Here is a 10,770-nt window from a genome sequence, read left to right as displayed (position 1 = left end):
ATCTGCAAATCAAAATGGCGAATGAATGCTTTGTCTGTGCTAATTGCCAAAATATCCATTTTTATGCAGCATTTTTCGTGGCGTCCGAGAAAATAGGTTGAGTTGAATCGAATGAAAGTTTATTTGAAAAGTGGAGAGCAGTTGGGAGACGTGGGCGGAGACGTTGTGATTTTCTTTTTTTGATTTCTTTCATACACGTGAGCGGGCGCGGTTTAGCTCCTTGCACCAGTAATGGGATTAATTTCAACGTGCTATTCGAAACTCGATTTTGATTTCACTTTATTTATTGAGATTCAAGAGTCATCATTTTACTTATTGAAACTTAAAATTCGCTCTGCATTGCCGCGTTTTATGTTATTTGCGTCAAAAAACCGTCAATATGCTGATGTGGATTAAAAAAATATACAGCTTCAGAATAAGTTTTTTAGCTACGTTACCTGGAACTTGATTTCGATTCCACTTTGCCTTTTAAAACTTAAAAGTCACCACTTTACTCTTTCAAACTCAATACTCATTTCCACTTTGACTTGTTTTTGTTATTCCTTCTCCCTCAATCTTCAGCTACCTTATCATTAGTTCCATTAATTTCGTTATTTCTTATATTTTTAATTGAAAAAATAACATAAACAATCCCTGAGTTTGATTTTTTAAAATTCTTTTAGAACAATTCGTGGACGTAGTAGAGGTGTCAAACGGGCCATGGTAGATGAGGGATTTGAATTTCGTTTATGGGAAGAAGGAGATGGGGAGAGATGGAGGATTAGAAAGATATAGGAGCGTGACATCTAATATGGAGTGAAAATTTGAGTTTCCAAAAATAAAATGACTACTTTTGAATTTCAAATGACAAAATGGACTCACAATCAAATTCCAACGTAATTAGAAATAAAGCCTTAACTTAAAGGTTGTCAAACGGAATACATAAAACAGGTCAAGCGAATAATTTAGTTTTCCTTGTTATAAAAGCCCTTCTAAATAAGGAAGTTGCTCCTATAAAAATCCAAACTCCAAGAGGAATTGCGTGTATGTCTATACGAAAGCCCAGCTCAATATAATAATGAGCCACCCAGCATTCACTTAACCCACCATATCCACAGATGGCCCAATCTGACTACAACCAATCTCGAATTGGACAGCGACAAACCTAAAACCCTAACACTATCTCTCTCCCCTTCTCTCTCTCTCCTCTCCCCCTCTCTCGCTCCTCTCTCTGTGCATACAATTGCGGCCACTTCAGGTACTCTCTCTCTCTCTATCTCTCTATCTCCAACTTCGTTTCCAATCGGAAACCTTCTTCTGTTCGTAATTGCAGCTGGTAGCAACCGAATCTGTACGAAGATTCTCCCTTTTTTTCGCGATATATAAATTTCACGATGAATCCCTCAGAAAGATTTGATTTTTTTATGTGATTTCGTGAAATCTCGGACGCCATGTATTTCTCGGATCTTGGATTCAGGAAAAGTCAGAAAATTTATTCCCCGAAACGATTCTGATTTGCCAATTTTTGCATTTTTTTTTTTTGGGATGAAACGTTGAAGTGTGCCCTAAAATAACACAGTATCTGCATATGTTTTTGAATTGTGTGATTGATTGGTGTTCTACGCAGACTGATTTGATTTCGATGATTTGTGGGTAAAGTTCAATATTGACAAGATGGAATTTTGTGGTTCAGGTCACTGTTGCATTGTGTGAGGCGGCTGGAGTTTTGAATTCAACATGGCGAATTTTGCAAAACCGGAGAATGCATTGAAGCGAGCGGAAGGTGAGATATGGCTGATTATGGCCTATTAGCTAATATGAATGTTTGATTCGTTAGTTTTATAATTTTTGTTACTGAATTGTCCTAACCATTTATTGTCAGCATGTTACTGTTTCACTATATTATGGTAAATTAGTAAATGAATAAATTTGGTTAAATCATGATGTCAATGACAGAGCTTCTTTAGAACACACGAGTGGTTTGCTACTGTATGTTGGTTTATGATAGTGATTGGGATATCAATTTTTTGTGGATCAATTATCTGGCTTCAGCAATGCCCTGTATATCTTAGTTGACAATTATAATGTGTGGATGCAGAGTTGATCAATGTTGGGCAGAAGCAAGATGCATTACAGTCGCTTCATGATCTTATCACTTCAAAGAGATACAGAGCTTGGCAAAAACCACTTGAAAAGATCATGTTCAAATATGTAGAGCTTTGTGTTGAATTGCGCAAGGGTAGATTCGCCAAAGATGGTCTCATCCAATACCGTATTATATGCCAGCAAGTTAATGTTAGTTCTCTGGAAGAAGTTATCAAGCATTTCATGCATCTATCTACTGAGAAAGCCGAGCAGGCGCGTACTCAGGCCGAAGCCCTTGAAGAAGCACTTGATGTCGACGACCTTGAAGCTGATAAAAGGCCAGAAGATCTGATGCTGAGCTATGTCAGTGGTGAGAAAGGAAAAGATAGGTCTGATCGTGAAGTTGTTACTCCCTGGTTCAAGTTTCTGTGGGAAACTTACAGGACAGTACTGGAGATCTTGCGAAATAACTCAAAGTTGGAAGCTCTTTACGCGGTAATTTGTTTCTTGTCCAGAACAAACTTTTGATACCATTATTTTGGTTGTTCTGCTCCTTAAAATATATCACCCATAAGTTGCACGGATTCTAGCTGTTAAAACCACTCGGTTACTGAAAATGCGGTTGTGGCATATTGAATTTCTCAAAGGTTCTAGTACTGAAATCAACTCAGTAATCAAATATTAATTTCTGGATTATTGGGTGTTCTCCAAGGTTAATTGGTTGAGATTTAGCTAAATTTTTGTAGAAACCTTGTTCTTGCTTCGAAGGACGAAACTAAGGGAATTCAATCAATCAGTAGTAAAATCCTGCTGATGTTTACTTAAACTTGTTTAACACTTCATAGTTCTTTCAAAATACTAATGTCAATTACCAGTGGAGTTGGAAGGATACACTTTATAGTTTTGCATTATACCTGGATTTTGTTCTAGCTATGTTTTGTTACAGAAAGATGAGTGGTATTTCTTTTCAATCTTTCCACATAATGGTGCTATGTATTTTTATTTTTTTTTTATCATGATCTACTTTTGTTGTTTGTGTTAAATAGTATTGTAATACTTAATATTTCTTGTACATGAAAGAAAATATGGAGTCTTATTGCAATCTTTAATCTTTAGATGACGGCACATCGAGCATTCCAGTTCTGCAAACAATATAAGAGAACGACAGAGTTTCGTAGGTTATGTGAAATCATCAGGAACCATCTTGCGAATCTGAACAAATATAGAGATCAAAGGGACCGACCTGACCTGTCTGCACCTGAGAGTTTGCAGCTGTATTTGGACACGAGATTTGAGCAGTTGAAGATGGCCACCGAGCTTGAACTGTGGCAGGTGTCTAAATTGTTTTTAAAGTTTTTATTATGCGTGGATTCTGTGAACAAATTGAAATTTTTTTCTATCTGCTTGTAAGTCCTGTTTATTTCTCACAATAGGTTTTTCATGAATGTGTCTGCAGGAAGCGTTTCGTTCCGTTGAAGATATTCATGGCTTGATGTGCATGGTCAAGAAAACACCTAAAGCGTCCTTGATGGTGGTTTATTATGCCAAATTGACAGAGATCTTTTGGATTTCAGCTAGCCATCTTAATCATGCTTATGCATGGTTCAAGCTTTTTACACTGCAAAAGAACTTTAACAAGAACCTTAGCCAGAAGGATTTGCAACTGATAGCATCATCTGTAGTTTTGGCTGCACTATCAGTTCCACCCTATGATCAAACACGTGCTGCATCGCATTTGGAACTTGAAAATGAGAAAGAACGCAATTTGAGAATGGCTAATCTCATCGGGTTTAATCTTGAACCAAGAGTTGACAGAGGAGATGTGGTATTGTCATTTTCCAGTGTTTTTCTTATGATTCCATTTTTTCAGTTCTCCTTTCTGACCATCTGTTTTGTGTGCAGCTGTCAAGATCAGCTCTTCTCTCAGAATTGGTAAGTTTGCCGTGTTATCGTTATTTACATGGTCAATTGAGCTTGAGTTCCTTCTTCTTCTGAGGAACGTTGGCAAAAACTTTTCTTAGTAATAAAGCCAATGCTTCTTCGTAATGTTGCATGATTTTCAGACCATGACAATTATGTATCATGTTGAGATTTTATCTTTTTGGTACCGTGGATGAAAGTTGGCTTTTATTTTGTCATATATGCCTCGCTGTGATATCATTTCCTTATGTGGTATTACTTATTGGTACACAGTACTCAGTAGTGTTTTTTTTTTCTTTTCAAATTTTAATAGCTGTTGAGATTTGCTCATAAAGTGATATTTGGGAATATTTATTTGCAGACCATAAAGGAAATAATTTTTTTTTCATGTTTCAAATGTTTTCGAAATGTGTATGTTTTGTCCATCATAGAATATTTTGTCTTTTGTTAAGTTGCAAGTAATATGATCTGATTTCGGTTTCATTCCAGGTCTCAAAGGGTGTGTTGAGCTGTGCAACCCAGGAAGTTAAAGATCTTTACCATCTCGTGGAGCATGAATTCCTACCCCTAGATCTTGCTATAAAGATGCAACCATTGTTGACCAAAATCTCAAAACTTGGGGGTAAGCTGTCTTCAGCATCTTCTGTTCCAGAAGTGCAACTGTCTCAATATGTTCCTGCCCTTGAAAAGCTTGGTACTCTGAGGTTGCTCCAGCAGGTGTGTTATCTTCAATGATTTGTAGTAGTATCTCTGAGTTCATTTAAATTTTAACATAGTTGTTGATTCTTCCGTCTACAATTTTCAGGTCTCCCAAGTGTATCAGATAATGAAGATTGAATGTCTATCTCAGATGATCCCATTTTACGACTTTTCTGCTGTTGAGAAGATTTATGTGGATGCTGTTAAACATAACTTCATAGCTATGAAAGTTGACCATATGAAGGGTGTTATGTTGTTTGGTAACTTGGTAAGTTGAGCTTGCAGACAGTATTTTCATCATTTTTCCAAGCTGTACAAGTCACTGACTGACTGTTTTCTCGCTAACTTTTTCAGGGTCTGGAATCTGATGGGCTTAGAGACCACCTGACTAATCTTGCCAAGTCTCTAAATAAGGCTAGGTCTATGATGTACCTTCCAGTTAAGGGAGTGTCAAAACTAGCTGAAATTCTGCCTTCTTTAGCTGATACTGTTGATAAGGAACACAAAAGGCTTCTTGCTAGGAAATCAATCATCGAGAAAAGGAAGGAAGACCAAGAACGTCAGCTTCTGGAAATGGTAAGTCTCTGTTTACATCTACCTTGAGTTGCAATTAGTAATAGTACGGGAATGGACAAATCATAGACTAAGCTTTCAATGTCCCAGGAACGTGAGGAAGAGTCTAAGAGGCTCAAACTACAGAAAATAACTGAAGCAGCAGAACAGAAGAGGCTTGCTGAAGAAGCAGAACAAAGGAAGAATCAAAGGATCCTAAAGGAAATAGAGGAGAAAGAAATTGATGAAGCACAGAAGCTCCTTCACGAAGTACGCAGTAAAAAGAAAGGAAAGAAACACATTTTGGATGGAGTAAGTGAAAGTTTTCTCATGAATTATGGTTTAGATGGAAGACCCGATCTTTATCTATATTATTTGTGTACAGGAAAAGGTGACCAAGGCAACTTTAATGGAGTTGGCCCTGAGCGAACAGCTCAGGGAGAGGCAAGAAATGGAGAAGAAGTTACTAAAACTTGGGAAAACAATGGACTACTTGGAAAGAGCAAAAAGAGAAGAGTCTGCTCCTCTAATTGAAGCTGCATATCAACAACGTTTAGTTGAAGAGCAGTTGCTTCATGAGCGCGAACAAACGGTATGTATTATGGTTGCGTGTTTGTTTGTATTTAGCTTACCAACTAAATCTATCCATTATATAGTACTCTTGTCTTAAAGTTCAGTTTTCACTTTAAACTGCAACTTTCCTCAATGTTGGCCATGGCCTGCGGTTTCTTCCTTTTGTTTTCTGCTGATTTTGGCCATTTGAATGACTGCATTATCATTTCTTTTTCTTAAAATTCGTTTTTATTTTGTCTTTCTGCCTTGTATGCTAACCGTAATTCAATATTTTGCTTTAACAGCTGGAAGTTGAGCTGAGCCAACAGCGCCATGAAGGAGATCTGAAGGAGAAGAATAGGCTGTCACGGATGATGGACAATAAGGTGAGTTTGCAGTTTTATGTGGCTTAACTATGGAGGATTGCTCAGAAAAGGAGTTACACTTCTGATCTTCATTTTTAACATAGATGGATATGTCTAGATTATATATACTGCCCTAAAAAATGTGCATGCTCTAATCCCGGGGAGAGAGATAATGTATGCATGCACAAAAATTTCTTTTACTATAAACAAAATTATTGTGAGTATTTTTTCTTTTTGGCAGACTATCTTCCAGGAAAGGGTGTTGCATCGTAGGCATGAAGAATACGAGAGGAGGAGGGCAGAGAGAGAGGAACAGATTAGCCAACTGATTTGGGCCAGGAAGCAAGAGAGGGATGCCAAGAGAAAGAAGATATTCTTCGTGCGGTCTGAAGAGGAGAGACTGAGGAAGCTTCGTGAAGAAGAGGAAGCGCGCAAACGTGAAGGTAGTTGTCCTCCCTGACTATTTACTGCTTTACTGTTTCTGATTCCTCTGGCTGTTTCTCGGCAATTTAGGGAAACATTGTTGAGTAACTTTACTTTCTATGATGGCTCTTGCGGTTGTTATGTCTTGTTAGTATTGTCTTCTGATGTGCATCCATCATTGCTGCTTTGAACCATGCAGAAGCTGAGAGGAAAAGAAAGGAGGAGGCGGAGCGCAAGGCCAAACTGGATGACATAGCTGAAAAACAGAGGCAAAGAGAGAGGGAACTGGAAGAAAAAGAAAGGCTAAGGAAAGAAGCACTTTTTGGGAAACCAGCTGAGGTTCCTAGGCCTGTTGAGCCACGTGCGGAGCCCGCTATTGCTCCTCCTGCTGCTGCTGCTGCTGCTGCACCTGCTCCTGGGAAATATGTACCCAGACACCTTCGACAAAGGGGAGCTGAGGCACCCGGGCAGGCTCCTCCAGAGCCTGACCGAAGGGGAAGCAGGCCAGATGACCGCCTACCACCTTCAAGTGGTAGTTGGCGCAGCGGCAGCGATGAGCGCAGACCCACCCTTGGTAGCAGTGGCGCAAAGTGGTCTTCATCCAGGGGTCCAACCCGCTGATTATGCGGAGTTTTGGTCTCTCATTTCTTGATCCCGGGGCATTTTGATTTTGTTTAAGCTGGGAGTGCTCCGGGTTTGGACTAAGAAGTGGTCATTTAAATTGAAGTACTAGATAAACTAGAGTGGATATAACCTTTGCGTTAAGTTAAATTCTCTTTTTGCCTGTTTCGTTGCCAACTTACGAGCCTCTTCTCCGTCGAATTTGAATGCTCTCTTCTCGGTCGAATGCTCGTTGTTATCTTGAAAATTCAGACTTGGAAGTTGATTTTGTTCTCACCATGCGTATTTAGATTCTCACAAAGCTTGCTTCTCTCGATGGTGGTTTCCCATTGTTCTTCGTCGCCAACTTTTCAACAACTTTTCGATGTTGTGAATGTCAAGTTATCAACTTACAGAAACGGTGTGCTCTTAAGCCACTCTAGCTACAAAACCCAAAAAAGATACAATTGTGTGTAAATTAAGTCCCGCGACAATGCTATGTTTCACTTTGTTGTATGAATTTCCTGCAAAGATTTAATAGTTTGTAAAGACTAATCAAATCTCTATATGTTAGATGAAATTATTAATTTTTCGGGCCATTAAATTATACTTACGATAAAAATAAAATTGGAGTAAATTTGGGATTAAGAACATTTATTTTTATTTTTATTTATTATTAAGGAGGCTCGTTTAGCTCGCGTCTACCCCGCTCGGTCTCGCCTCCTGACACCTAAACCCTCCTTGAACCCGCCGCAGTCCACACTCCTTCCCAATTCGATTTCCCTGCACTGACTGAGTTTTTCAGCAGAGAAAATGAGTTCAGTCGCTGCCAGATTCGTCAAGTTTTTGAGGGTCTCCGTTCCTTCCTCGCCTACATCCTCACTTGGTTCTCTCTCTCTCTCTCTCTCTCCCAAAATATTATTATTTTGTTGCTCATTACTGATTTCTTATTTGGTATTTGCTTAAAGTTTTTATTTTTGTTAATGGGTTGGGTTCAAACCCCTTCTAAATGGAAGATAATTTTCCCCAATGCAAGTTTCTGCAAAATTTGATGATCTTGTTGGTTCATTTGCTGTATTGTTTTCTATCTTATGTTTCCAGAGATGGGTTTAGTCCAGAAAAGCATTTTCAATAACATGTTGCATAAAATTCGGCATGATTACATGTTTTTCGAAGAACAATTTTCTCGAATAGTGAAGAATGACTGTTTTAGGTGGATTAATTGGTGTTTATGTTGGTTTTTGACCATTATTACAGCAGTGGGTGTGCAAAGAAGCTCAAAGTTGTGGTTCTCGAGCACCCCGTCTGATTCTGACATTGGCAACGATGACACAAAGAACAATGTGGCAGAAGATGATTTTGATGACTTTATTGGTGCGAAGAAAGATGTGAATTTGCAACCCCAAGGTGTTGATCCCAGGAGGGGATGGGGATTTCGTGGTGTGCACAAGGTATTTCATATGTCGTTTCAGTAGAAAACAAAAACGTAATTGTTACTCATGTGCATGTTAACGAGCTGTCGTTTGCATATAGATTTACTTAGAAGTTTACAAATTTGAGTGCATTATGTTATAACTTGTAAAAGATCTTTAACGTCTCACGGAAAAAAATTATATGTCATTGGGGATGCTAAGAAACAGAAACAGCATAAAGATTCAGATAGTAGTTTTGCTTTAGTTTTTATATGAGCAATCAAAAAGTTTAGGAATATGTTCTTCATATGTTTATGCTAGGCTCTGCTGAATTTATATAGGCAATTATCTGTGGAAAAGTTGGGCAAGCCCCTGTGCAAAAGATCTTGAGGAATGGTCGAACTGTAACCATCTTCACGGTTGGGACGGGAGGCATGTTCGACCAAAGGGTAATGGGAGCAAAGGACTTGCCAAGACCTGCTCAATGGCATCGAATTGCTGTGCATAATGATGCACTTGGGGCTTATGCGGTTAAACAATTGGTTAAGAAGTATGTGTCCATTTTTTAATATGAATGAATGTCCTTATATGTTGTGTCTCTAATGATTGGAGGTTTTCTGCAGTGCATCAATTTATGTCGAGGGTGACATTGAAACTAGAGTTTACAATGACAGCATCAATGGTGAAGTGAAACATATTCCAGAGATATGTATTCGTCACGATGGTATAAAAACCAACATTTTCTTTTCCATTTATTTTACTAAATGTTATTTTTTTAGTTCGGTTTTCTTTGCTCTGCAGTTCTTTTGGATTGAATTGCGTTTCATATGTATACTTTTGCTATGTATTCAAACATTTGTTGCGACGATAACTTGAAGGGATATAGTAATCTTAGATGGGATATTGTTGATGCCCGAAATTCATTGAGTTTAAGCTTTCATTAACAGATGAATAAACATGGCCATGAGGATTCATATTTTTTGGTCGTGTTCTGCATCAATAGAAAATGCTGATATGGCAAATAAGATCGTAAGGATCAACATCGATATTTAGGCTGATTCCATAGATAGTTGAAAGGTCTACCCCATCCCTCCAATCTTTCATAAACAAGTGTAGAAATCGAAAACATATTCATGTAGCCTGATATATAGGCTGATTCCGTAGATGCTATATTATTCATTTGTTCTCCTTCCATATTGGCAGTGTGAAATTTCTTAATAGTGTGATATACATCTTACAGGGAAGCTTCGTCTTATAAAGACCGGAGAAAGCATCAGCAGTATATCCTTGGATGATCTGCGTAAGTTCCTTTACTTATTTTAACGTCTAAACCGATGTCATGCCCAACTAGTAAACAGTAATGTACTCCTGTGCTATCCCGAGTTGAGACTCTGGTTGGATACTTAAATTACGTGTAATCATTGTTACTTATGTGCTTCCGCTGAAGTTTTTCAGACCAACCACCGTAGGTATTTGAGTTACACCATTCCATCTTTTGACATTGATTTTTGATCAACGTGCTCATCGATTACTTGCAGGAGAAGATTTGCTTTAGCTAACGGAAAAATTGATTGGCACACTAGGGAAAACTCCAACTTGGAAACGAAACCTAGCTCAAGCCACTTTTGTAGGAAACACATGTTATATTTGCGTGTCTAGTCTGGTTGTAACCCGGGAAAGAAAAATTGATGGGGTTTCGTTCTTCTGATGTGTTGATATATCACTCAGTTTATTAGTCTGCTCTTCATTGCTTTCTTACTCCAGTGAGTGAAGCCATTTATCCTTTCCTCTCGTTCGCAGAACGGAGCGTTCTTAACGATTGAGATCTTGTAAAGACTTTTAATGTTCTTAAATCCCATTAATGAAGTTATGTATTGTTCCTTGAACTATTTTAGGGCCTGGTTCGAAATGCTTCTCTAGAAAGCACTTCTACATAAAAGCGCCTATTAGAAGCACAACTGTGTTCTTAATAAAAAAGCACTTCTACTCAGTTTTTCCTGTTATGTGCTTCTTGAGCATGTGTTTCTTTCAGAACGCACTTCAAGGGTTCTTTGCAACTCAAAAAGACTTTTTAACTTTGTCAGCTAAATATTGTGAGAAGTATTTTTGATGAAATGGACATGCTTGTTATTTAAAAGCACTTTTAAACAGGCCTACCGTCTAACTATATGGATTCAAAAAAT

The 10,770-nt window shown here is 38.2% G+C and overlaps 2 protein-coding genes across 3 annotated transcripts; both read left to right on the top strand.

The window, feature by feature from the left end:
* Positions 1-1,084: 1,084 nt before the first annotated feature.
* LOC137722344 (eukaryotic translation initiation factor 3 subunit A-like) lies at positions 1,085-7,472 on the top strand. Of its 2 annotated transcripts, none has more exons than XM_068461323.1 (14): positions 1,085-1,237; positions 1,673-1,762; positions 2,078-2,559; positions 3,181-3,396; positions 3,521-3,889; positions 3,967-3,996; positions 4,474-4,701; positions 4,790-4,951; positions 5,038-5,259; positions 5,347-5,547; positions 5,621-5,827; positions 6,093-6,173; positions 6,394-6,595; positions 6,775-7,472. In XM_068461323.1, the coding sequence occupies exons 2-14, from the start codon at positions 1,717-1,719 to the stop codon at positions 7,194-7,196; spliced, it is 2,868 nt and encodes a 955-aa protein (XP_068317424.1). In that variant the 5' UTR covers positions 1,085-1,237; positions 1,673-1,716; the 3' UTR covers positions 7,197-7,472. The 2 variants fall into 2 exon arrangements, with proteins under 2 accessions (XP_068317424.1, XP_068317425.1); XM_068461324.1 differs by lacking the exon at positions 1,085-1,237 and adding an exon at positions 1,306-1,330.
* A 389-nt stretch (positions 7,473-7,861) lies between these two features.
* On the top strand, positions 7,862-10,473 carry LOC137722345 (single-stranded DNA-binding protein, mitochondrial-like). Its single transcript, XM_068461325.1, has 6 exons — positions 7,862-8,061; positions 8,433-8,626; positions 8,929-9,137; positions 9,211-9,311; positions 9,828-9,887; positions 10,126-10,473. The coding sequence occupies exons 1-6, from the start codon at positions 7,989-7,991 to the stop codon at positions 10,140-10,142; spliced, it is 654 nt and encodes a 217-aa protein (XP_068317426.1). The 5' UTR covers positions 7,862-7,988; the 3' UTR covers positions 10,143-10,473.
* Positions 10,474-10,770: the final 297 nt, after the last annotated feature.

This window comes from Pyrus communis, chromosome 17, assembly GCF_963583255.1.
Source record: "Pyrus communis chromosome 17, drPyrComm1.1, whole genome shotgun sequence".
Taxonomy (NCBI): domain Eukaryota; kingdom Viridiplantae; phylum Streptophyta; class Magnoliopsida; order Rosales; family Rosaceae; genus Pyrus; species Pyrus communis.
This window is presented reverse-complemented; position numbering and strand designations above follow the sequence as displayed.

Excerpts from the sequence above, each read along its gene's own strand:
- LOC137722344 (XM_068461323.1), top strand. The coding sequence starts at position 1,717 with ATGGCGAATTTTGCAAAACCGGAGAATGCATTGAAGCGAGCGGAAG. Across the intron at positions 1,763-2,077 it reads TGCATTGAAGCGAGCGGAAG|AGTTGATCAATGTTGGGCAG; the intron begins GTGAGATATGGC and ends GTGTGGATGCAG. Across the intron at positions 4,702-4,789 it reads CTCTGAGGTTGCTCCAGCAG|GTCTCCCAAGTGTATCAGAT; the intron begins GTGTGTTATCTT and ends TACAATTTTCAG.
- LOC137722345 (XM_068461325.1), top strand. The coding sequence starts at position 7,989 with ATGAGTTCAGTCGCTGCCAGATTCGTCAAGTTTTTGAGGGTCTCCGTT. Across the intron at positions 9,138-9,210 it reads GTTAAACAATTGGTTAAGAA|TGCATCAATTTATGTCGAGG; the intron begins GTATGTGTCCAT and ends GGTTTTCTGCAG. Across the intron at positions 9,312-9,827 it reads GATATGTATTCGTCACGATG|GGAAGCTTCGTCTTATAAAG; the intron begins GTATAAAAACCA and ends TACATCTTACAG.